The 27,313-nt window shown below is 35.4% G+C and overlaps 2 protein-coding genes across 7 annotated transcripts; both read left to right on the top strand.

Annotated features, from left to right (window-relative positions):
• The first annotated feature begins 1,598 nt into the window (after positions 1–1,598).
• Positions 1,599–5,502, top strand: LOC125264364. 4 transcript variants are annotated; one of them, XM_048183624.1, is made up of 3 exons: positions 1,599–1,693; positions 2,835–2,928; positions 4,662–5,502. In XM_048183624.1, the coding sequence occupies exons 1-3, from the start codon at positions 1,660–1,662 to the stop codon at positions 5,350–5,352; spliced, it is 819 nt and encodes a 272-aa protein (XP_048039581.1). In that variant the 5' UTR covers positions 1,599–1,659; the 3' UTR covers positions 5,353–5,502. The 4 variants fall into 4 exon arrangements, with proteins under 4 accessions (XP_048039581.1, XP_048039584.1, XP_048039582.1 ...); XM_048183625.1 differs by lacking the exon at positions 1,599–1,693 and adding an exon at positions 1,838–1,944; XM_048183626.1 differs by lacking the exon at positions 1,599–1,693 and adding an exon at positions 1,858–1,928.
• A 3,607-nt stretch (positions 5,503–9,109) lies between these two features.
• LOC125264360 lies at positions 9,110–13,714 on the top strand. Of its 3 annotated transcripts, none has more exons than XM_048183617.1 (5): positions 9,110–9,503; positions 10,724–10,864; positions 11,264–11,327; positions 11,516–11,576; positions 11,823–13,714. In XM_048183617.1, exons 4-5 carry the CDS (start codon positions 11,521–11,523, stop codon positions 12,634–12,636), a joined length of 870 nt encoding a protein of 289 aa, XP_048039574.1. In that variant the 5' UTR covers positions 9,110–9,503; positions 10,724–10,864; positions 11,264–11,327; positions 11,516–11,520; the 3' UTR covers positions 12,637–13,714. The 3 variants fall into 3 exon arrangements, with proteins under 3 accessions (XP_048039574.1, XP_048039573.1, XP_048039572.1); XM_048183616.1 differs by having other exon boundaries at positions 9,111–9,503; positions 10,724–10,884; positions 11,264–11,304; XM_048183615.1 differs by having other exon boundaries at positions 9,112–9,503; positions 11,264–11,304.
• The last annotated feature ends 13,599 nt before the right edge of the window (positions 13,715–27,313 follow it).

The following is a 27,313-nucleotide window of genomic DNA, read 5'->3' as shown; positions in this document are numbered from 1 at the left end:
ACCACCTATTGGCACAAGAGACAGCTTCAAACATCTTATCCTGTGATTTTATTTATTTATTTATTTTATTTTATTTTATTTATTTTTTTTATTCACCCCCCTCACAGTTGTCATGAAGGGAAAATTAGCTGTATAGACCAGGCTGTAAACACACACACACACACACACACATACATATGTGCTGCGATCTTGTTGTCCAACTGACCGCCCCAGCATATTATAAGTGGCTAATGCACAATAAATACACCATAACATCACAAACAATTGTCATAATATGAAATAAATCTTTTAATAGGTTATTATAGACATTGTTTTCATATAATTTTATATCTTTTTATTTCACCACGGATATTGATGAAAATGAGTAGCCTTTTTGTTACATGCTTTGTCAATGTTAAGATTATTTTTTATATTCCAGTAAAAATACTGCAGGCTTTCTTCAGGTTATCACTTTATTAAAATTAAGCAAAACAAATGGTTTACTTTCATGAGCCGTCACGTATATGCAAGCTTGTAGCAGGAATCTCAATAGTGAGAACAAGAACTTTAAAGCTTGCAGGCTTCCGTATGTCTATAAGTCTCTGTTAATTCTCAATAAGAGCTTCTGTAGGAGTGTGACAGAAATAAAGTCAGTCTGGTTAGTAATAAGTGAAGCTGGTAATGCTGTTTGTGGAGTTGTTTAATCAGATCTTGAGAGATTTATTGTCTTTTATCTTCAGTTCACCTAAGGCTGTGGCTGAAGAGAGTTGTAGTTTGTGTTTTTTTTTTCTCTTTCAGTGTTTGTTCACAGCAGGTGTTTGAATGAATGAAAGAATGTTTCAGGAACATCATATTAACCTTTAAATAACATTCTACTAATATTAAGGAAACTGGACATTTTTATGTACTTGGGATGTTTGAGGAACATCATAACTTTTAAAAAATCCTCTAATGTCATGAAAACTGGACACTTTTTACATTCCCAGAACCTACACTGAATAATTGGAGAACATTCTAACAGAATTCTGTTAGCTGGGAAGGGACTTTAAACTTGATTTCTTGTCTGTTCAAAATTTTATCGTAGTAATAGATGTAGAAGATGAATATTAGATGTTGGAGCAACACATTTGTAAACTGCAAATCCTACAGGGATGATTGTAAACTCTCTGAAGGACTGCGAGGAGAAATATTAAATAAAATCATTCACATGACTTCTACAGAAATCAAATAAATTCAGAGCAAATCTGATCCTGTAATGAGCAGAGATAAATAAAACTGTACAAGAAACAATATATTGTTTACTTCTAAAAGGTCTGTAAAAAAACATACTGTAAAAATAAAGGATTTTTTTTTAGTATTGTAATTTTTAAAACGTGTTTTACTAGTATTTTGAATAGTGCATTGTGATTTAGGTTTAAATGGATTTTTTTTATATATTTAAGGATTTTTTATCTAACATTCTAACTCTAACATTCAAAAATGTATTCACTTGTTTTATTTAATCTCCATCTTTAGTTTTTAGTTAAATATATTTTTTATATAGTATTATGCATATTTTCTAAATATTAGTTATGTTTATTTTGTTTTACAATTATATTTTTTGCCCCGCTCTAAGTTATTAGTACTAAAGAGACTTTTATTTTGAAGTGCAGTTCAAGCAGATGCAGAAGATGATCACAGATGGACGAAGTTATGGAGTCACAGAGTCATGGAGGTAAATAAAAGATTTAAACGCTGTGCAAAATGAAATTAGGACATGCAGTTGATTTATCTTAGTATTTTTGTTACTGTTTGATTTAGTTTGGTGGATTGTGTATGGTTGGAAATGAGGAACAGTTGAAACATGAGTGTGACTCACATCTGTCCCATGATTCTTGTTCCTCACATGCACAGTAACATCCTCTTCACTTGGGTTCAATTTTAATGAAATACGGCTCTCTAATACAAAGGTTTGGGGAAGAAAGTGTAAGAATTTCATTTCACCAGGTCCATTCAACCTTGAATAGCTTCTTGTAATTTTATGCCTGTAAAACTGAACTTTGATGTTTGTGGTCTTTAGTCTCTAAAAATGACATTTGAAAACATGGGGTCCTTTAAGGTTATAATGCAGTTTATGGAAAGTGCTCTGTGGTCAGCAGGACACAGCTGATAGTAGAGGTGTTGCTGCTGGATGAAAGAGATAAGAGGCTCTTTAACTCTTACGCCACATTTACACTGCAAAGAAGTGCTTCTTTAGTGGGATTTAATTGTAATTGCAGTGTAAATGTATTTATGACACCTCTGAGCAGCATTAAACAGTCTGTAAATCTTCAATATAGGCTACATGTACAATTTACTGTACAATAGCAGGACATGTTATTAAGCCAGACTAAATTATGCAGCTCTGACCCTCAGACCCTTATATCAAAGTATGAATAAAATGAAGAGCTGAAATAACTTTTTTTGTAAAAAGGCAACTTTTATCTTTTTAACATTTAAAATAAGTTGATCTGGATATTCTATTGCATTAAGGGTGTCTTTCAGCTCTGCAATTATTGATCATAATTAATACGTCACATGACAAAATTGTATGTTTTAATGACTAGTGTTTGTTTATTTGTGTATGTAAAAAGCAGAAAGTTTTTAAACTGTGCACGGTTTACTCTAGCTGCTGAGAAGAGCATAAAGTTAGTGATGTATATTTATATTTTATATATCTCTGATATGTATTTTAGTATATTTTGATTTATGAGTAGATTTAACTTATGTAAGATGTTAGTCTTAATTTGTCATGTAGTTGTTATTTTGTTGCTTTTTTTGTATAATTGTAAATTTCTCCCATAAAGCACCAATATTCTTGTGTTTGCTTGTTTTAGCTCTGATGGTGTGTTGTAGAGTCAATGCAAGAAAAATAAAAAGGAACAAACGCAACCGTCAGTGCAAGAGCAAAGAGAAACCTCCCAGAATGATGTAAGAGAATGATTTTATGCATTAATTATCTGTTAATATAAAAATGTGATTGGGTCAGTGACGTTTTGTCCAGAGGCCCTAATAATAATAAAAAGCAAAGATATGACAATCAAAGTATGTAAAACAGTACAACTAGATCTCTTTTACTGAATCCAAAAGATTTTAATTATATTTAAGGTATTTTAAAGATATTGAAGTGTCAAAAGGTCATTCGGTTTAACCGTCCAAAGGCCAATACAGCCATTTCATTTCTGATAAAAATATCTTAAAATGGAATAAATGTATATATTTTTTAATCTGGCATGTTTTTATAACATCATATATCAACATAGTGCAAAATGGCATTACAATTATGTGTAAAAGTTGTTGCTTTGTTATGAGAAAGAATGTCCGGAAAAATGAATTTCATTGATGTCATTCAGAGTATCCAATATAAAGGGACCCTTTAGGATCGAGTCATGCGGTCAGTATCATGTGACAGGATGTGACATCATTCAGACACCTGGGGCACGTTCAAGCTCAAACCGGTGTGCAACGTTTTGCTACGGTTTCAGTGTTGAACGACATGTTTCCTGGAAACGGTGTGCAACAGGTTTGAGATACGTTTTCTCTTGTTTGGTGGGTGTCTCAAAAATGTTTGCCCAATCAGCATCAACATGCATATAAACCACGCGGTATTAAAGAAACAGCTCGTAAATGTAATTAACATCAAAATAAATTCACAAGAGCAAGTATATTGTTTACACATGTTTATTTACATTAATGGCAAAATAACTTAAATAATAAGAGTACAAGTACAGATCTGGAACTTCTTTAAGTCTGTCTAAATATCATTTAGTAATTGCAATGTCTTCTGGTCCATATCCTTTCCTTAGGAAGGTGTGTTAGACACTGATTAATGATTAATGTTTTATTCTGGATGTAACATCGAGCGTATTTTGCAGTGTTAAACATGTATTTATACCGACTTCATCAGGCTCCGATAATTCTTCAAAAAGAACACAAAGAATGGCCTTCTCAGCTGCCATAGGTGCAACTCTTGCGTCATCAGAACATGGTGTTCAACGCACAACTGTTTCCGTTTTGCAGCGTTTTGTTGGGGCTGAACGCAGCCCTGCAAAGGACCACATGATCATGAAGCAAAGTTACTAACTCTCTCTTAACTATCTGAAAAATTAATGTTTTCACTTGATCATACGCATGTCCCGAAACATCAGGTCATTCAGTACAACCGCTATAAAACATGGAAAATGTTTTAACATTTTAAAAACTTGTACTAAATATAAAATGTTTGATTGTCCTTTTGCTAGCTATCTAGATATCAGCCTGTTAGCATTGTTCGAAAATATCGTCATTTGGTAAAACCGAAATTTTGGTTAAACCGAATGTTTTTTGGTGACAAATTTTGTCCATCTTGTAAAAAATGACAAAAGCAGTGTTAATTGATTATAAAAACCACATAATCTCATTGTTAACTCTTCAAAACTTCAAAATTAATTATATCTCCATTAGGTTTTTTTTTTACACTTTTAAAAACCTTATTCGTCAATGACCCGATTATTGCATTATGAATCAAAGTTTCAAAGGTTTATGAGCAAAACTTGTGTATGTATCATAAACTATTAAAATAAAATTGTTTAATCTACATTTCAGCAATTGTTAGTATTATTAGAAACATGTATTCCAAATTGTAAAATACAATACATTTTAATAAACTGTTTTTGCCCCTCTAGATCTGTGTTTAATCATCTTGAAAAAGAATTGGTCACCCTCTATCTGAGAGATTTCCCTCAGATCCAGCAGAGGATGGACAGAGTGTGTCTTCTCATCAGCACATTTGAAGAAGATTTCAGACGTGCTTCTGAAGCCGTTACTAATGCAGGGAATGTGGAAGTAGCTGGAGGATTCATGATGGGTTTGGGGTTAGTTTTAGCTCCAGTTCATCTGGGCATTTCTGCTCTCATCACAGGATCAGCAGTAGTTGTGCTTTCAGGAGCTGCAATTAGTGATAAACTCTGGAACAAGAAGATCAGGAGCCAGCAGGAACAATTTATACAAGACACTGAAGCTGAACTTTTAACATTTCAGTATATAATCACCCCTCTGACTGACAAGATGAAAGACATCAGTCAGCGAGTTCATGAAATATTGAGAGACCTCAATAACCCACAGCATGATGTCGGGTATTTGAGTAAATATTTTTCATCTGCCAGTGAATTAGTGCGCTTCATACAGATCTATGACATTAGTGTTCTGGCTGCGCAGATGCAGTCTCAGACGTCAAGTTTGATCGGAGCTCAGTTGATCAGACTTCTGCCAGTTAGGATGGCGTTCGTTCAGATGTGGATAGAAATGATTCAGTTACAGAATGTCATGGATGAAATGACTAAAACAATAGACAGAATAGCAAACCAACCTGGTTAATATGAAGGAAATAAGAAATCTCATTGATTTGAAGTGCTCTGAACATTAAATTGTCATAAAAACTTTAATGTTATCATCAACAAAAGATTTAATTAAATATAATTTAGCTATAGTTAAACTTGATTTATATTTCTTGATTATAATTTAGTAAGAAAAAGTAAGATTACAAAAACTGCTTTTGCTCTGCATTATTGATCAAAAGAATTGTCATTTTATGCATAACTACTTATTCAAATGTCATGTTAATAAAACAAGTACATTTTTGTTTATACAGATGTTATTGTCTTTAATTTTAAAATAGCTGTTTGTTTTAAAAAATTTTAGGAGAACTAAAATGAGAAAAATGATCTATATTTTGTTTGCAAATGCACAAAGAGGTAATGTTTATACTACCAGGAAAAAATACAATAAGAGAAAACAAATGTTTTATATCGTGTGCATGTATTTATTGTGGTGAAAAAGTGTTATATGGATAAACTGAAGTTGTTGAAACTGAACACTGTTGCTTAAAAACTGCTTTTGAATGACAGAAAACATTTTACACTATATATATATATATATATATATATATATATGTATAAGTATTAATGTTTATTTAAATTTTGTGCTGTTATACTGAACTGCATTGTCTTGATATGTCAACACCGTGTACATTGAGGCCATCTAGTGTTATGAAATGATCATTGAAAAGAAGCCTGACATATTACTGGAACAAGTACTGAAGAATGATCTGCCTTTTAATATCACTGCTGATGTCAACAACATTACATTTAAATATAACTAAAGGATCTTCAGATGTTTCTGACATTCATTTTCTCTTTCTTGCTCTCCTTAGTTATCTCTGTTTGCAAACATTTTTTTCTGTAAAACATTTTCAAACATAATATATTCATAATATTGTATACTAAAGTAATATATTCACTCTTGTGTTATAAAATGTTCCCTATTCTTACATATGCCCAAAATAAGCATTAAAAATAGCATGTAAATATTGATTTTATAAAAATAAGTGCATTTAACCATATTACTGAGCCAAAAGCTACACATCCATCAAGTGAGTTTATCAAAAATACAGTAAAAAGTGAAATATTATTACAATTAAAATATCTGTTTTTTATGTGAATATATAGTAAAATGTAATTTATTCCTGTGATCAAAGCTGAATTTTCAGCATCATTAATCCAGTCTTCAGTGTCACGAAAATTCACCAGGCTGTTTCTAATGATTTCTAGTGAAACAGCAAGATGATCCCTTTTCCACCTCTCTGCTTTATGACAAATCTGTCTTAGTGAACGAGTGGAGTCGTCCAACCAGCGTTGTGATTTAAATTTTGGACTTTTGTATTTAATAGGTGCTATAGAGTCCAAGATATCTGAACATAAAGAATTAAAAAAGGGAAATTAAATTATCTGGGCTTGAAGAACACTCAACAGAAATGAAATTGCTGTTGACACAGAAAACGTCAGAAAACTGAGTTGCAGTGAGAGAATTGATGGAACGAGAATAAAAACCTGTAGTTTTAGCAGTACATATAGAACTAGACATTATAACATTGAATACAATGGGCTTGTGGTCAGAAAAACTTCAATGTTTATATTATTGATGGAAAACTCTTTATCTGTCTTTGGTGGCCCATAGACCAGGACACATAGTAACGGAGTAGAGGCAGATTCAATCAGTACACATTGTGATTTAAATGTAGAAAAGTTCCCAGCAGGGACTGTCCATATTTTAAACTGGTTCCTAAAAACCATATATCCAAACGGGATATATCGCCCTCTGAAGGGCACTTCAGAGTGAAAATAATCATGGCCGCCATATTGAAGGGTCGTTCCAAACCGAAGTGCTCAAAACTGGCCACTTCAAAGGGCCCTTCGGAATGAAGGATTTCGAAGGGTACAGCTGATGGACACTTCGGGCCCCCATGATCCTTTGCACAGGGAAGTTCTTTGACGTCACAGAATTGGTACAGGAGGTTATAAGAGTTAGATTTTACCTATAAATGAATGTATAGTATTTTTCTATACTACTGTAATATTCGAGTTAGATTTGGTACATTATTATGATCAAAGCGACATTGTACTTCAACAAAAATACTTTACAGCTCCCTTTATCATTCAAATGTTTCAAATACATAGATACATATACAATATGGTGCGACGAACCAAAAATAAATAAATAAATAAACTAACATTAAACTAAAGGCGCAGCTTACACAATCTACTTCTCCTTGACTGTCTCGTTAAGATGACGCAGAAGTGCGTTCCAAAAGAAGAGTTTTTTTGACCCCTATACACTCTTCATCCCTTCGAAGCTCTCACTCCGGAGGGTAAACCCTTTGAAGGGATTAGGACATAGGGATGAGCCCTTCCGAATGGAATGCAGAGAGTTGTTGTTGTTCTTCTTCTTTTGTATTTAATAGTTAAGGCAAAGAACATACACTAACAAGAATCATGATTCAGATCGTGTGTCAATCTGCCAACAGCTAAAATCATGTGACTTTGGCGCTCCGAACAGCAGATTCGATACACGGATTCATTGTGCTCCGAAGCTTCCTGAAGCAGTGTTCTGAAATCGGCCATCACTTTATAAGTCGTTTTTTTTTTTTTTTTTTTTTTGGCGCACCAAAAATATTCTCATGGCTTTATAATATTAATATTGAACCACTGTACTCACATGAACTGATTTAAATATGTTTTTAGTACATTAATGGATCTTGAGAGAGGAAATGTCATTGCTCATACACAATTGAGGCAATAGTGATAGACCCTTGGGTATTGAGCCTTTTGGAATAAATATTATGATTTATAGATTTTAATCTGCGATTACATAACATAAAGGTTCATATGTACAGGCAAAATGTATTGAATGATGGAGAAAAAAACAAGTTCAATTAGAAAATAATATACTATCGTCTGCGCCGATAGCCTTGTGGGCAGCTGGCGTAACCCGAGTTTGAGTTCTGGCTCATGGACGTTTACCTATCCTGTGCTGTCATGAGGGTTGAGGGCTCCAAGCTCGGAATTTAGCCCAAAACCAGAGAACTCCCCCATATCCTGGGAATAGGAACCAGTCAAGAGTGAGGAGTCGGGGTGGCGAGGGATGCAGAAAACTGTCTAGGTGACTAGGTGAGTCAACTGTATATATGCCTCCTCTCAAGCTGATTAGATATACCATTTGAATGGGCTCCTCCTGAACTTTGTTTATAAAACTGAACGTCATTTGTTGCATTTTCTCAAGATGCAGACATGTAAGAGGCTGACAGTTAAGCAAGCTGAATATATACTAGTTTAATTAGTGACATTTAAAACCTTTAATTGAATATGGCAACATTAGTCATTGTAAAATCTTTATTTGAATATGGCCACGTGACACCTCGTTCATCAATATTTATATGAATAAATCACTGACAGAGACTCCTCCCCCATCAGCCAATCACAGTGTGCGAAGTTAGTAAGCGTGCTGACATCATCCATAGCAACGAGGCCAACCCCTCCCTTCCTCTTATGTTAAGACTTCTCTCTATAGTAAAAGTTTGTCTCAGCAGCTTTGTGAATAAGTTTTGAACGAAAACTCTTAACTAAGAACTTTTACTGCTATTTAGGAGAACTCTTATTAGATTAAATGTTTTGTGAATACGGCCCCTGATTTCTGAGACGCATAATTTGATTCGGGATTGCACTGTGCTCATTTCATTCATAGAGTTTACACTCATTCATTTCACACACTTATCGCGTAGTGATTTTAGAGGTTCATGGAGGATATATTTTTGTGCTGTCCTCTGGCTCTGCTATCCAGCAAACACGACAAGATGAGTGACTGAAGATGTCCTCTATTATTCGGTAGAATTGGTTATTCGTTTTGAAGCCATTATCTGTGCCTTAGTGAATGAAATTGGAGTGAATACCGCTGTCAGTCAGTTTAGTGAATGTGAAAACTCAAGTTTTTACTCAGTTAATCCTGCAATAAAAATTGTTTATTACTTGCTGAACAGGCAGACAAGGTATCCTAGCAGCCGCCCCATGCCATACCCAGCTAATGCCCCTGGGGCTGAAGAGAAGAGAAGTTCCTCTGATTCTGATTCGACGCGTGGAGCTCGAGATATTACTGAGCAAAACACACACAAGAGCTTCGATAAGGACTGCATCAAGGTTTGGCTAGTGTAATGCTGTGAATATGTTTTGGGGTCCCATTAATGTTAAGTTTGCATTATTAATTTGTGCGGATAATCTGTTAGAAGCGACGCGACGCGCAGTAAACAAGAAATCGAAACTAAACACACGGTGGCGAAAATTGAAAGAAAATAACTGTTTGTAATTTGTGTTTGTTTGGAATAGCTTAACTAAATAAAATAAAAAGTGGACATTTTTTTTTTTTTTTTTTTTTTTCAAGTGGTAATACCATAATCTTACAGCAGGAAAGTTTGTGTGCGTCTCAATTATAATGGATTAGACATGATGTCAGTCATAAGCTAATTATGCACAAACCACAGTTTCCATTAGCAGCAGTGAACGACTTTAAAATGTAATTTACAGTACACTAGATATAACCTAAAAAAAGTTTGCAATTAGCTACGTTTCTTGTTTAAAAAAAAAAAGAAATGTCGACGCAAAGACTGTGCGCGCTCTGTTTTTGTTTAGGCCCACCTGATCTTAATGTTATAATAATAACTGTAGCCTATAAACGACAAGTGCAAATATTAAACGTGTGGTATGTGATGTGCTTGATCATGATGAGTCGCAATAAGTCATTTGTGGAGATAAATATCACAAAACACACCCGATTTTCACGAAATTCAGACATCAGTCCACATTAACCTTTAGATTTCTACACGATTAAATTTCGTCAAATACTGCAAGAAAAGAAAACGTGAACGAACATTAGTGGATATATGTTTGGATAACTGTTTGGAGCACTGTAAAAAATGATTTTATGGTGAAGTAAATACTACAGGGGAAAAAAATGTAATTTTTGCATGAAAAAGTTAGTTAAGGCAAGAATAAAAAAACTAAGTAAATTATATATTAGTACTCAATTTAAGCTTGTAGAAATTTTATAAACATTATAAAGTACTCAACTTTTCTGATACTGGTGTTCCCATCCTGCACTGGGCCTTGAATAATTAATGAGGTCGATTTTTAGCTGTTTTCGAAAAAAAAAATTAGTACATTTTACTTACTGTTTTATACAGTGAGTAGAAACGTAATAAATATCCTAAAAAACGAAAGCCCAGGCTAATGTCAGTTGTTTTTGGTGCTTCGTCCATAACAATTATTGCTCTAGACATTGACGCGTTTCCACAGAGATGTTTGTGCCCGTAATGAGCTGCCAGAACTTTTACAAATTTATTCTGGGCACTTCTACATTGCAGGCTATTGAAGCGCCTCTTCTGAAAGCAGCTTCATTTGAGTCGATCTGATTGGCTGTGGCGAAGCGATGATGTCATGTGGGCAATGGAGATTGATCTGTCTGCGAACCAATAGCAATCTTCCATGAAAGCGAAACTGAAACCGTAAGAGTAAAAGAACAAAAGTACAGTATATGCCTAACACACTTTTTTTTTTCTCTCACCTATTTTAGATTCTTTATTGTCTTCCTATCATTTATATTATTTATGCTGTCATCCACTGTTACATTTACATATTTACATGCTGAAGTTATCCTTGTTTATATTTGATATATATATAATTCACACATTATAATAATATATAATTCACACATTTTGTGAGATGGCAGCTATTGATTTATGTATCCCACTGAGCTTAAATATTTATTATATATAATTATTATATATTAATAATGATTATATAATTATTATATATTTATGTGATTGGTTTACTGTAATAATTTGCCTGAATTACAAATTCAGTTTTGGAATGAATAAAAAGTTACATTTCCTTGTATTGAACAGATTGGATTAGTCAGAAGACGATTCTGGGACAATTTCAAAAGGTACACGTTATGCCTCATTTAGGGTGAATATTATTCCTTAAGATACATATTCTTAAATCATGGTACAATTTAGTCTCTTTTACCTTTAATACCACCCTAGTGACAGCCTTTTTATTATAACTGTTAAAACAGAAACAAATACTTTATTTGGATTGTGGGATGATCTATACTAAGAGAGATGATGTATTACCTTGTATTTTCTTAATCGTAGCAAAAATGGCATCATCCGGTCCTTATAGGCGGCGCAACAGCATTGACCTTCCTCCTACAATGTGAGAATCTTATTTAGTCAAATAATTAGAATATTTGTGTCTTTAACTAAAATGTGATCTGATTATATTACGAAGCAATATTTATACAATATCTTGAACATGTGCATGTATATGTAAGCAAGAAGCAAGAGTATAAGTTTAAGTATTAACTGGAACTCATCTGCATATCAATAATATGGTTAACGTAAAAATTGTATCACAGATTACGGTCTATAAAAATAAACTCCTAATTTTTCTTTTCTCTAGAGCTGATGTTTTCCGGCTCAGAGACGAATTTATTAAACTCTATGCCAGAGATCATCCTCAACTCCAGCAGTGCTTAAAGAAACTACAAGAGATCATCAAAACATTTGAAAAAGATTTCAGAGTTTCTACTGAAGGATCTAGAACTGCAGGATGGTTGGGGATCAAAGGAGGAGCTGCTGTGGCTGCAGGAATAGTAGGATTAATTGCAGCTCCATTTACTCTGGGATTTTCTGTTCCTCTTGCTGCTGGTGTTGGTGCTGCTGGAGCTGCTGGAGCTGCAGGAGGATCAGTGACACTCAAACGTGCCGGAATTCTAAGTAACAAAAGCAGCTCTGAGAAAAAGGACCAGATGGACAGATTAAGACAAAACATTGAATCTGAACTGAAAGAATTTCAGGATAAAATCAGCCCAATGGCTGAAAAGATGATAGACATTCATGAGCGTACTGAGAAAATAATGACAGACTTTAAAAACCTAGAGAAAGATGGCAGTGATTTAACTAAGAAGTTGCAGATAGAAGAGCTTGCTGAACTGACTGGGCAGATGTCTGAAAGCATGCGTTTGATTTCATCAATAGCAGAGATTTATGGTGGGGCTAACCTTGTGCTGGACATGATCTCAGTTAATGAACATGGCAGAGCGCTCAATGACATGGACAAACTAGCACAAAAACCCATACATGAAGAAATAGATGAAAGTGAGATCAGATCAAAAGCAGGGAAATTCATTGTTGAAATGAGGAAATTAATTAATCAGTTACAGAACATCATTAATGAACTTGAGAAAACAAAACACAAACTAGCAGAATTTTAGGAGATAATCTGAGAAACAAAACATGACCGCTGAGACAGAAGTTGATCCTGACAGAGACCGAAGATTCACTTGACCAACATTATATTGAATGATTTGAACAATCCCATTTGTCTATAATTATTCATGTTTAAATCGCCAAATTTAATAGGATATAGTTATAGTATATCGCTTAGAGGGGTTTTTCTAAAGTAAACAGACATTTTAACATACAGAAATTCAAATAAGATTTCATTGTTACTGTTATTTTTATGTATGTATACATAATGTATATTTTCACGTTTCACAAAATGTGTATTCCCAAACATAACATGTTTTAAAATGCACACACACAAATGCATTTGATTACAATGCATATGGAGTAAAAAGGGCTTTGTAAATCAATGGCAGGTTCAAGTAAGAGACAGAGAGAGAAAAACTACATTTTTCTTTAGTGAAGAGATATTTTTTTACAGTTTGGTTGCCAGGCTAGAATCAGAAAGTAATTCAAGAATTTAAGTTAATGCTAAATGTATAAGCCATTTCATATCAATAAGTAGTCAGTGACCACATTATAAAACATGAAATGTGTGACTGTATTTGAATAGGTTTTGTGCTGCTTTTAGTACTGAAGAAAAAAACACTATAGACAATGTCACTGTGAAATTGTAAATACAACAATTTAATAAAAAAGAAATCATTAAACTTTTAATGATTTTTTATGAATTTTAATGAATTTTAATGATTTTAATGATTTTTTAATGATTTCATTAAAAAAAAAAATTTTATTTTAAACCATTATTACTACCACAATGTTTGACTTTTTTAATATACCATGAATATTTTGAATAGGATACTGCTTTTAAAAGTACTGCATTTTTATTACATACATTTATTTTATTTGCATGAATAAATGGTCAAATATCAACAAAGGTTAATGATGTGAGTATAAGTATATCATTTATTTATTTGTAGAATATTGTACAATAAACCTTCTTTAACAGTCATTAAATCTGAAGAAAGTAAAACAAGTAAGTTATGGTCAGAGTTCAGATTTATCCTGATTCTGCAGTTTGTCCAATAAAGCTCATTGTGTGCTCTGCATAGGACTTATTTTGTGAATCTTTAAATAATCTACATATTATAGTTTGTTTGCATAAAACTATCAACATAATCAGAATTAAAAAAAACAGGTAAAAGTTTACAGTGAAATATGTTTAAATCTGAATCATTTAACTTTCATTTGGAGTGCAAAGTTAAATTCCCAAATGGAACCCTAAACCCTCACAGCCTTTTTGTTGTTGTTGTTGTTGTTGTTGTTATAATAATACATCAAACAATGAACAAGGACAGAACAGATAGAACCGCTACAGGAATTAAATTACATAAAATCGTCAAGTAAATTTCCACAAACAAAATAAGAGAAATGAAGAGAAAAAAATAACATGAATACATACAGAGGAAACATTATGCATCAGTGGCATTACCAAACAAATCATCATAAGATTTCAAAAAACACTTGTCTTGTTCTTAATCAACCGTGATTTGAGAAATGCATCAATTTCAAATGTGAAAAAGTAGACTTCAAGTTAGAGAATTTTTACTTTATGAATAAAAAAATGTCCAAGCAAAATAAAATAATAATAATAATAATAATAATAATAATAATAATAATAATAATAATAATGTAATTTATTGGAGTATTAGTCTTTTAACTGAGAGGATTTGGAAGAATCAAGGTTTGAGAGAATTTTATTATGAAACGAATTCCATATCATTCCAGTAGAGGTTAGTTAGTTGACTGGCTGTTATTTGTTGTGTTTAGGTGATTAAGGCCCCGATATACTTAAAACAAAGTTCTTTTTCGTTCTTTGTTTAGGGGTAAAACGAAGTTCGAAATGCATGACCAGTGATATACTGTAAACGAACTTGGGTATGTTAGCATGAGCTCTGCAAATTAGCATTCCAATGAAGGAACCCAAACTCCACCAGGAGACAAAATGGAGAAAAAATCCTTGGGGAAACCAGGCTAAGTTGTGGGGCCAGTTCTCCTCTGGACAACGACAAACAGCATGATCATGATTCAGGCAGCATTACAGGTCATAAGTCTGATTGGGATTGGAACAGAGGTGGGTAGTAACGAAGGATAGTAACATTTACATGTAATAATGCGGTTTGACCTGTGGGGCGCATTGAAGTACATTTTTTTTTCATGAACGATGGCCCATTCACAAATGAATCACTCTTTTGAGTTGATTCTGTTCAAAGACTTGATTAAACAAGTTGGCAAAACTGTCTAAATTGGTCTGCGAATCAGAATGATTTGTTCAGTTCCTGCGTGCACTGAATTGTTTGAAGCGGTTTCTCACTCGGATCGTTGGATGAAGTAGCAGTGGACCTACAGTTAGGACAATTCTATGGGCCCACGCACTTTTGGGGCCCCCAGAGATCAGTTTTATTAGAAGTAACAGTCATCACTTTTTGCGCACAGGTACTTCTCACATGTTGCCGGTACTCTGAACGCCCACACTGAAACGTAGAATCATCAGACCATTAATTAATTGTACATCGCACGTTCAGAGCTTTTATAAGCTGGACGAACACAGATTGTGTGTAAGTGCGTTCACCAGCATGCTCCAACAGTGTGATTTGTACGGGCTGTTCCTATGCGATGCTGATGATAAAATGGGCAACCCATTTTGATTCTATTGAGGATGATACAACGCTACGGAGAAAGTCGAGCATGATCTGAAACAGCCACTAAAATGACTGATGAAAAGAGGGGAAAACATCATCCTGCAAGCTTTTTAACTCATGATGACCACATTTACTAGAACTTGTCGCATTTTATTGTATTGGCAAATAGTTGTAGAATTTATAATAGATAATCTGTTAAAGGAATATATTTTTCACTAAAGATTTATATTACAATTGTGGCATGTTGTATAGTTTCTAACTGTGTTGCTACTTTTCATAACAAATGCTATAAAAAGAAATAAATAAAAAATGGTCTTACCTGTAATTATATCCTTACAAATGCTAGTTACCAATTACAAGAACTATGTTACTTTTAAGGCCGAGAATAAGTTAAAAATAGCTTTAAAATATGGATTTTCTTGAATTTTTGACTAAACAGGTGGTTTTGTTTAAGAATGTATGAATATGAATATTTGATTTCTGTACTGTATTTTTCTATTACATTTTCATTAGCATTATAAATCATCTGCTAGTGCTACAGCCATGGGAGGTCTCTGACTAAATACTGATACCTAGAGGTCAAAAGCAATAGCAAAAGTAATAGGTCATTATTATTAAATTACAGACAAAGATTTTGGATAGCTAGGTTGATTTGTATGTTTGGTGCGGAATGGGTGCAGTAGGGTAGGGGTCGACCGATTATCGGCGTGGCCGATTATCGGCGCCGATATTAAGCATTTTTATTGTTATCGGCATCGGCCATTTTCAAAACCGATTTGCCGATAAAACCATTTTATTTTGAAATGCGCGATCTGGCACTGATCCAGCCACCTCAGTCATACCCCCTTTCCACCAGCACGAACCTGGTGCTAGTTCAGAGCTAGTGCCAGTTCGGAGTTGGTTCAACAGACGAGCCTTCTAAGAACCGGTTTGCCTTTCCACAGGCTAGAGAGCCACCACAGAGCCAGGTCTTACGTCACTGTATACGTCTCATATTCCACAGCAAAGCTAACGCTGCAGCGCCAAACACAAATACACCAAGCTTGTTTGAGATGCATCGGCTTCTTGCATAGCGATCGGCGCATGACATCAAAGCCCCACGAGAACGACCCAAAAGTACAAGGAGTCATATACTCTACAAACGCTCCCGCAGATCCGCGGCACCCGCCAAATCGGTCCGCGCTGCTCCGATGCATCTCGAACAAGCCTTCTATCAACAATCGCGGATGTTTCACTACTGTTGATGCTCATGGCTTTGGGAACTTACATCGGCATCCAAACACGGCTCAACGTAATTTGTATATGGACGGAGATTACGATCGAGCTGCTATTAGCTCGATTAGCTGCTATTTCAAAAATGGTGGTCACAAGTTTCTTGTTGGTCACGGTAACCCCGCCCCCAGCCCCTGACGCAAGCGGTTCTTACTTCTAGCCCAGCAATATTTTGGTGCTACTTACGAACCACTTTTCCTGGTTCGGAGCTGGTGCTTTGTGTGTCGAAACACAAATAACTGATTTGAAACTAGGCTCTGGCTCCGAACCAGCATTCAAACTGCCTTGGTGGAAAAGGGGTATCAGAGCGCACCGCTCTGTGGCCTAGACTAAGCCCCGCCCATCGTCCGTCTGATTTGTTGGGAGTCACGAGCCTGGCCAATCAATACGGCTGGCGCGGCTGGAAAATGTTCCGCTCTCACACCGAAAGCACAGGAGCTGCTTCAGTGATCATCATCACACATCAATAAGTTATCTCTCGAAGGTAAGAATGCAGTAAACGTTCCTGAAGTTGCAATAAATCACTACACTGAAGTTGCAAAACACCTAAATATACGGTGGCCCAGTAGTGCACAACACAACGAAATTAAAAAAGCAAACATAAGTTCACAACACAACGAAATCGAGACACAACACAACAGAATCGAGCCACGACACAACGGAATCAAGCCACAACACAACGAAATCGAGCCACAACACAACGGAATAAAGCCACAACACAACGGAATCAAGCCACAACACAACGGAAATGCTCCCGACCACTAGGGGGCTCTCAGAGCTCGGTAAAGTTAGTTTTCCTTGCCACTGTTCTATAGAGTCGGCAGTAATATCAATACCACGATTAGTTTAAACAGTATGTAACCACTGCATATCGACATGAAATATTAATTCAATATCACCTACGTGCAAAATAGCTTCATATTTAGGCCTATACTTGTGAATGATTTGACGCGCTACCACGGCGCATGATGAAGGGAACGTCTGCCAATCCCACTAAGTGGTTAAAACGTATAATTTGTATTCATTAAAATTACTTTTAACATTTAAAAACAGACATATTCAAATTCCAAAGCTTGTCAGTCTTACCAACAGGAACTAACAACCTTTGGAATTTGAACATGTCTGTTTTTAAATGTTAAAAGTAATTTTAATGAATACAAATTATACGTTTTAACCACTTGGTGGAATTGGTGGATGTTCCCTTTATCATGCGCCGTGGTATCGCGTCAAATCATTCACAAGTATAAATATGAAGCTATTGTGAACGTAGTTGATTTTTAATTAATATACCATGTCGATATACAATGCTTACATACTTAAAACTAATCATGGTATTGATATCTTTGTAAAACTGTCGACTTTATAGAACAGTGGCAAGGAATAGTAATATTACCTAGCTCTGAGAGCCCCCAAGTGGTCGGGAGCATTTCCGTTGTGTTGTGGCTTGATTCCGTTGTGTTGTGGTTTAATTCCGTTGTGTTGTGGCTTTATTTCGTTGTGTTGTGGTTTAATTCCGTTGTGTTGTGGCTTGATTCCGTTGTGTTGTGGCTTGATTCCGTTGTGTTGTGCCTTATTCCGTTGTGTTGTGGTTTAATTCCGTTGTGTTGTGGCTTATTGCGTTGTGTTGTGGCTTTATTTCGTTGTGTTGTGGCTTGTTTCCGTTGTGTTGTGAACTTATGTTTGCTTTTTTAATTTCGTTGTGTTGTGCACTACTGGGCCACCGTATAAATATAATCGATTTATGATGACAAGCCCCGTTCAGTTATTATACTGTGAATTCCCGGTCAATGTCCGTCATTGCAGTGATATGCTTTAACGGATCATCACATCAGTGCTGAGATAGTGGAACTAAAACCTACTTCTCTCACCATTCGGCCAACTTAACATTATATTGTGAATAGATTATCAACACGAATGAATTCACTCACGTCTGCTGCGGGTTTTTTTTTTTGTGTTGTTCACATAGCTTCACTGAACAGCGTCCGTTCCGTTAGGGCTCTTAGTCAAAAAAATTGCGCATATTTGGAGAAATATTGCTTTATTCTAACATGATTGCAAAATAATTTATCATACAGATTCAGAATTACCATTATGCAATTTTGAAGAGCTGAAAGGGCATCAAGCGCGAGCTCTGACGCCCTGACGCGACGCGAGCTCCCTATTCCTGATTTAGTTATCTCCGCGGCCGCTCTCTCATTTGACTAATAACCCTATGCTAATAACGTAAATTGTCAATAATCTCACATTGCACGTTTCTGGATGACGCTGTCCTGTATACTTCCTAGTTTGTATCACCGTGATAAACAGTCAAACAAACATTTTACACATCAAAAAAAAAAAAAAAAAAAAAAACACTATTATAATATGGGTTGTGTGTGATTTTAATGCAATTCTGGGTTGCAAATAAAACGCTAAATATATATACACGTGTGTGTGTGTGTGTGTGTGTGTATGTGTGTGCTTTTTTAGTTAATCCATTGATGTGCATTAGACTATTAATTGAGTAGTCACCTCTATTATTTTAGGCTATGTTTTAGTCATCAGAAAATAATTATGAGAGGTTAAGCTATTGCACATTTCTAACATGTAAATTATTGATGCCAATACTTCCCTTTCAATTATGAACAGTTCTCAGAATTAAAGATGTGTTAAAATAATTTAAAGAGAGTCTCTGTCAGAGGCCTTTTTATTCTTAATTTTGACATTAATTTTCATTTTTACACTAGACACATATCGGTTCAAAATATCGGTTATCGGTCTCCTTGATCTGTAATAATCGGTATCGGCATCGGCCCTGAAAAATGCATATCGGTCGATCCCTACAGTAGGGGCCCCAACCTCATACTCTTTCACAGGGCCCAAAATTGCTGTGCCCCTGCATGCGCCTGCAGAAATATACATTTGATTACATTTTGGAGAACAGATGGAAGAAGATCCGTTAACGTGTATTTGATTTGATTTATGTTTAGATGTTCAGCGGTTATGAGCGCGAGCACCTGAAGAGTTTTCTCTCTTTCTTCTTTCAGATGAATCATACATTATTATTATACAAAACTAATGATATTTGGGTTACAGATGCCTGAAATAATGCATGTCTCTGAGTTTGTTGCAAAGATGTCTAATTATGATAATAATAATCATTTAAATATGTATATAGAGAGAGAGTTATAATAACTAGCTACTTGAGTAGTTTTTTTCATTGAATACTTTTTTACTCTTCCTCAAGTAACTATTAAGATTATTACTTTCACTTTTACTTTGAGTAAATATTACTATAAGTACTTGTACTTTTACTTGAGTAGAGTTTTTGGATACTCTACCCACCTCTGGGAAGGATCCATACCTCGCCATGCTTGATCAGAGAAACACACCATCACAAGGGATCAAAGCAAGCCCAGCACAGCCGTTGTTCAGTAGGAGAACCAGAACTCTGATGCCCATGCATGACAACCTGCACAACCTATACATTTGGTCATGTCACTTTATAAAATCAAAACCAAACACTCGACAAGGACAGATTGGAAACATGAACCGTAGGCTGCATGTTATAACAGACATGCAAAATATCTAGATTCTCTAAAACAAGGAGACAGAGTCCGTGTCCAGCCAGAGGAACATAACAAAACATGGAGAAAAGCGACAGTTGTGAAACCTGTGGACTACAGATCTTATGACGTGCAGCTCCTCATTCTGAGGAGAAACCGCCACAGTAGTGGAAAAAACAGAGACTTGTCAGTCTTCAGAGGTGAACAGAGACAGAGTGACAGGCTCAAAACCAAGCACAGACACTCCTGTTGTTTCTATTACAAAGTCTGGAAGAAAAGTGATTAGATCTCACTACCTTAAAGACTATGCACAGTAACCCACTAATACTTACCTCCATGCTCCGGGGGATTTAGTTGGTATATTTGTTCACCTGCTGTTACAGTTTGTATTCTTATGTGCCAACTGGGAAAAGAAAAAGAATATAAAAAAAAAAAGAAAAAATGGGGGGAATATGAAGAGTAAAGATAACACTTTATTTTGGTATATGAGTTTATTAATTGAAGGGAATATGTATTAGAATGCATTAAGGAGACTGTAACGATTGGACAACAAGAGGGAGATCCATTTGCAGCATTTATTAAATAACATTAAGGGCATTGCAGGAATTATATAACCAGATAACAGGCAGAGGGTCGAGGCAGGCGGCAGTCTGAGTAAACAAAGACAGGCAAGAGTTCAAGGCAGGCGGCAGACAGGGATAACCAGGAACAGGGAGGTAAGAAGGCAGGCAGCAAGAATCAGAGTCCAGGATAACAGTCCAAACGGAAACAGGCAGAACAGACAGGGAAACGCTCAGAAATGACAACCTCAGTAAATCAAGACTTCGCAATGTGTGAGGGTGTGTGACTGGCTTAAATAGTCCGGTTAATCTTCTGCAGCTGGGTGTTAGTGATTACTGATTGGATGAGTGAGTGCAGGTGATTGACAGAGAGGATTCTGGGAATTGTAGTCCGGGAATGGCTGGGAACTTGACAGAGACATTATAAATACCGTCTTACTAAAATTGTATTGACTGAAAATTGTCTTAACATTGCAAAGTATATGCGAATGTATACATGCTGTTCTGAGTTACATTCCATGAAGTTCTTAAGTGATCAAATTGTCCTTCAGGTTGTAAGTTACTTTGAGAAAAAAAAAAAAAAAAAAAGAGAAAGGATGTTGGGATGGTTGTTGTTGCAGCACGGACTGTATTCAGTGTAACACAAGTTGTCTTCTAATGTTTAGATCTGATAGTAAAGGCCGGGTTTGTTCTGTTCAATAAAGTTAAGTGTTGCAACTAGATTGGCATCCATTCTATTTATAACAGAGGATAGAATGAAACACCACCAATTCGCCAAAATGAGAAATGGTTAGGAATTGTCATGCGATTGTGTTAGTGTTTTTTTTTTTTTTTTCATTAATAAAATGTACTTTTTTAAAAATGATTTTATTAAAGGAATAAGCCCCAAAAAGATTTAGAGTAAATTTAGAAAATAATGTAATCAATCAAAAGGGGAAGTATCGTGATACTAATTCATTTTTCTTGACTTCAAATGATTTCACAAAAGAAGAGACATTAATGCATTTGGCAGATGCTTTTATTTGAAGCAAATTACATTGGATTAAAGCTATACATTTGGTCATGTCACTTTATAAAACCAAACTGTGCTCTGCAAAGAAAGCTTTTATTGAGAAGCTTCAGGAATTATATCCAGATTAAACATGCATGTGGCATAGCAAATCTTTCATTAATGTTTAATTAAGCAGGTTTGCACTTCTGACCAGGTTTGGATGGTGGGTCCTTATTTTGTCCGTCGTAGTGAACAGGCAAACAGCGGTTGTTAATGACATCACAAGCAACAATCACATAATATTGGCCTTTAGAAAGGCTAACTTCACACTTTCCTTTTATTTCAGAACTTTGAACAATGAACACATTGAACTTTTCTTCACTGATGCATAGGTTTTTTTCCTTTATGGTGCCATGATTATTGCAGATTCCTATAATGCTATTGGTATCACTGTGACGTAGGAAGGATTGTGAATGTGTTCTGCCACAAAGATTCTTTGTTGTAAGGTACTTTGCCCAAGCCTCTATACTGTTTGTGTCGAAATCATCTTGGAGAATATGTCGTTGTGTAAAAATGTCGTATGCGTTGTTTTTCTTAGATTTCTGGCAGGGTTTATCTGGAAACATTTCCGGTTTATCATAGCTGAACGTGCCATTATCCCATCCATCGCTGAACACCAGAGTCACGAAGAGCATGAGGACAACTGCCGATTTCATCTTGAAGACATATGAGGGACAGATGTTTAGAGCTTTACAGATAGTTGAAATAGTTAATATGATAATAGACACCAGCTAATTAACAACATCTACAACAATAAAGCTTTAACTTAATAAAATAATAAGATGTTCATTAATAATATATGGATTCATATGGCTTTGATTTAAGGAGTTTTGTCTTCATTTGAAGAATCTGCAGATTTACCTTTGTGTCGTTCTTGAGTTCCTGTTAATGAAAGAGTCTCGTAGAGTCTGATCTGGAGTTCAGAAAGCATCAGCTGTGTCTGAGACGATCAATGACTCTGATATTTATTAGGCTGGAAAAAAAAAAAAAGAAGATGTGAAAATGCACCTTGTTTCTTGGAAATGCACCGCAAACACATTAGCCATTGAGCAATGGCATTAAGCAAACCACAGTGGTAAAACCAGCGTGAGAAAGGCAAAAAAACAAAAACAAAAACATGAAGCATAACTCTTTCATTTGAAGATCTTGGTCATGTCTTGGTCTCAGACTAAAAGGACTGGATCTTATTTCAAGACCACAACTGTGGTGATATCGGCAAATTGCCGTTGCATTGTCTGATTTTTGTTAACATCATTAATTTGATTGCATGTAAAACTTTATGTTTCAAATGCAATCGATAACATATTTCTAATTTCATTTATTTTGTTACTGTTGTGCCAGGTCAGAAATCAACAAGTGACTGTGTCAAAAATGTCACCAGAATTAATACAAATGCCCACAAAATTCAAGATATGATTGCAAAGAAGTACTTGCATAAGATCTTAATAATTATATTATAACACATGATATAATTAAGCAACATCACAAGAGGGCTGTTTTCACAAATACACAATTGCAAATGTGATATTAATTTCATTTATTTATTTTTACAAATGCTAAAAAAAAAAAAAAAAATTGTTTTTTAAAACATTTTTCTCGATTGCTTACACACTATAACTGATTCATTTGGCACAATTTCCCAAACTATTTATTCAATTCTCAAAACAAAGACATTTCTCTAAAACTAAATCTAAACTCAGAATGTCGGGATAATATAAACAGGAGCACAGGTGATTGTGCTTTAGAAATTGCATCCTAGAATCATTGACAGGGTTTTATAATATTTACACATTTAGTATAACTACAGTACACAGTAATAGTACTTTATATGAGAAAAAATGTCACTATTCTGTGTCCAGTAAACTGTAACACCCTCGAATTTGTGGTTGTCAAATTTATTTGTAGCTTATACATGTACTGTAATTTTGCAGAACTGAGACACGACTGCCTAGGGAAGGTAGAGAAAGTCTTTTGTCAAAAGACCAAGAAACTGCTATTGTACTCTATACTGTAATGAAATCTGGCCGAAGGTGCAGTGGATGGCAAATTTATTTATTTATGTATGACTGTAATTGACAGTAAACTGTACTATGTATAAACTGTACAAATTTAGTTCTTTGCTTTTTAAACTTTTCTTCTCAAGAGATCACTTTACATTATTGAAATGAAAATATTTTTGCATTTTACTCTGCACTCTATCATTTTTGTTGTATACTGTAATAGACATTGAGCTGCCAAATTATTGAATCCCAATAAGAGGTTTTTTGTTACAGTGTTATGAACTGATCTCACTGGTGTTCACTGGGAAGGAGAGTAGTCTGTGTATTTGCAGGTTTTGTGTGTCATCTGAGGCCAAAGTTTGATTTTGACAGAAGTGAATATGTTTTTGACTGAAATATTTGAATTTGAAGTTTGAGGTTTGTACAAGTTGGTGTGTAGTTATAAGATTTGTGTTTATGGTTGCGAGAAAATGGTGAATTGTTTCATGAATTGTGTGTTAGCAATTGAGAAAAACTGTAATCTCAACATTATTTATGCATTTGTAATTGTACCAATTCAGATCCAACTTCTGATGCACCTCTGCAGTGTAAAGATGAATTTTGTTGTTGATTTCAGTTGATTGGTAACAACTCTATAGTGTCTTATTATTCTAAATTTAAAGCTGCAGTCCGCAACTTTTTTTGGTTAAAAATTATCCAAAATCAACTTTTGAGCAAGTACATAACCAGCCAGTGTTCAAAACTATCTCATTATCTTGTCTCAATTTGAGCATGCAGCAGTTCGTCTGTGCGTCATTACGTCACGTCCGTAAACAAAGGAAGGAGTTCAGGCTAGTCAGTTTTATCACGTGAGGATGCTGCTGGTAGCGGATCATTTATAGCCTTTTCTCACAGTAGCTGAAATAATTAAACTTATCATTTTAATGGCGGATTGTAATCCAGAAAGATCCAAACGACAATCATCAGTGACAACTGGAGATTCACCCGTAGTCAAAAAGCAAAAGACTTTGGACTGTGGAGTGGCTACAGAAATTGAAATCTACAGGTAACGCTAATACACACTAAATACACAGTCACGCAGTGCTGATGTTGTTAACAATAACAATTTGAGAACAAAGTATAACAGTAATTATAATTTGCACGGTTTGGTGTGATCAGAGCTAAGCGATCGTTAAATTTAATCATCATTGGCAGCGCGATTTATTGTAGGCCTAATGCTTTTTTCCTCAGTTGGTCAAAACAAAAGTGGCAGACATGTTACTTACTTGTTCAGATGATATTTTCCAGTGAAAATTCTTATATTGGTCATTCTTTCAAGACGTAGAATCTGTGATTCTGAAGTTCAGTATCCACACCGGTGCGGTGACTGACAGCAAGCATTAGATTCATCCGCGCTGACGAGCCGTGCCGAGGCACAACGCACGTACAGATAACTGTTCCGCATAATGACTGCAATCGCAGGTTTCAAACAGAGATGGCGACAAAGAGGAAAACTTGTGGACAGCAGCTTTAATTATTGATTAAAAATAAGATATTTCTCAGGCACTAAATATGGATATTTTTTAGATGAATTTGAGGAGTGCAAGTCTGGTCTTGGTCTCAACCCTTCAAACTTTAGGTGGTCTCTCTTGACTACAAGACTACCACATATGAAACCATAGACCATAGTGGTAAAACCAGCGTGAGAATGACAAATGTTCTCACACATGTAAATCCAAAAATGTTGTCACACATGTAAATATATATCATGAACAACAGTTAAGATGGTATACAACTGGGCCCCTCTCAAACTGCCGGTGTGGAAGAATGTGCCACTCTGAAAACACTGCTTCAGAGCTTTTACGAATCGAATCAGTGACTCGGAGCACCAAAGGCACGTGATTTCAGCAGTTTAGCCGTTTGATAGGAGATCTGAATCACTGATTCGATTCGTAAAAGCTCTGAAGCAGTGTTTTGAAATCGCCCAACACTATATTGTTGAAAAGTCATTATTTTGTTTTTTTGGCGCACAAAAATATTCTCGTCGCTTTATAATATTAATATTGAACCACTGTACTCACATGAACTGATTTAAATATGTTTTTAGTACATTAATGGATCTTGAGAGAGGAAATGTCATTGCTTTGAATGGAGGCCTCACTGAGCCGTTGGATTTCAACAAAATATCTTAATTTGTGTTCTGAAGATGAATGAAGGTCTTATGGGTGCGGAACGACATGAGGGTGAGTGACATCATTTTCATTTTTGGGTGAACTAACCCTTTAAATGTAGTATTGAACATAAATTACAGAGGTAACTTGAATCTTGTCTGGGTAGCATTTCCAAAAAATCCTACACTGGATGTTACAGGGACAGATGAGCACATGAGTTATTACAGCACTTTTCTGATTCTTGATTTTTGTGCAATTGCTGCAGAGCTTTTGTGGAGGAGCAGGGCCTGCAATGCAAGGTGATGGCAGTGTTTGTGAAAAAAAAAAAGGAAAACCTCAGAAAATCATTTTGTTACTTCTAATACAGAAATCAAATGACATTGTGCTTTTAGAGTGACTGCTTTTGCATTATGTTTGTGCATTTTTGTAGGATGTGAAATGTCAGACTGGTGTCAGCACTGAGGATGGAGAGCCACAGCAGATCCTGGGAATGGTGTAGTACCATGGATGAGACCCTCCATCACTCCTCCTGCCCTTACCACGTCTTCTGACCCCGATGTTGCTATGGTCTCTTCATCCTCAGTGAGCCCAGAGCCAGCGAGAGCATCTAGAAAATGATAAAAAGACATTGAGGATGTGATTTTGGTCAAGTTTGTTCTGCTGGTTTCTGTTCATACAATGGAGGCTGATTTTCATAAGCTTCAAAAGCATCATCAAATAATGTCATGAAGCTTCTGGAACTCAGGCTCCATTGACTGATACTGTATGAACAGAAACCAGCAGGACAAACTTGACCAAAATCACCTCTTATGTTCAGAAAAAAAAAAAAAAAAAAAAAGAGGGATTGAATAGTGTGACTGCAAGTAACTAAATTTATATGCTTGTGTCAAGGGTTAACGCGTGTATGTCTTTTCAGCGCCTCTGTGAAGTTCATTTAATTTCACTCGTTTAATCTGACTCCAATTTCAAATGATTATTACTCTCAGATGGTGTTTCCAATTAGAAATGAATCATTGGTTATGTATTAATTTAGATTGTTGATTATTCTGATTACTTTATATCTTCAATTATTCGTTCACTGCGGTCTCGGTATCGCTTAGAAAAGTCACTTCGGCCGACTGAGTGCTCCTCACGGACACAAACTTGTCAGTTCTGACCTTAAACATTGGATGCACGGTAAATATCTACCTTTAAGTCAGTTGCGCTCTGCTTACTCATAACAAAAAGCATAGTTTTTATATATTTATGAAAAATGCAACTAATTTAAGGCAGCGATAGTCAGAAATCGAAATGGACGTAATTGACGTGCCCCATGTTCCACCTATTAAACCTCCCGTATGATCTATCCTGAACACAAATTTGCGGTAATACCTTCACTTTAATCTATTAGAAATAATGAATTAAGAATAATGCAGAATAAATCAAG

The sequence above is a fragment of the Megalobrama amblycephala genome, linkage group LG3, assembly GCF_018812025.1.
Source record: "Megalobrama amblycephala isolate DHTTF-2021 linkage group LG3, ASM1881202v1, whole genome shotgun sequence".
Classification (NCBI taxonomy): Eukaryota; Metazoa; Chordata; class Actinopteri; order Cypriniformes; family Xenocyprididae; genus Megalobrama; species Megalobrama amblycephala.
The sequence above is the reverse complement of the archived record's forward strand: the minus strand, read 5'-3'. Positions and strand labels throughout refer to the sequence as shown.

What these genes read in the sequence shown, in the direction of transcription:
- LOC125264364 (XM_048183624.1), top strand. Translation starts at nt 1,660, where the DNA reads ATGGACGAAGTTATGGAGTCACAGAGTCATGGAG. An exon ending in GGAGTCACAGAGTCATGGAG is followed by an intron (nt 1,694 to 2,834) that starts GTAAATAAAAGA and finishes TGCTTGTTTTAG; the next exon opens with CTCTGATGGTGTGTTGTAGA. An exon ending in GAGAAACCTCCCAGAATGAT is followed by an intron (nt 2,929 to 4,661) that starts GTAAGAGAATGA and finishes TTGCCCCTCTAG; the next exon opens with ATCTGTGTTTAATCATCTTG.
- LOC125264360 (XM_048183617.1), top strand. Translation starts at nt 11,521, where the DNA reads ATGGCATCATCCGGTCCTTATAGGCGGCGCAACAGCATTGACCTTCCT. An exon ending in ATTGACCTTCCTCCTACAAT is followed by an intron (nt 11,577 to 11,822) that starts GTGAGAATCTTA and finishes TCTTTTCTCTAG; the next exon opens with AGCTGATGTTTTCCGGCTCA.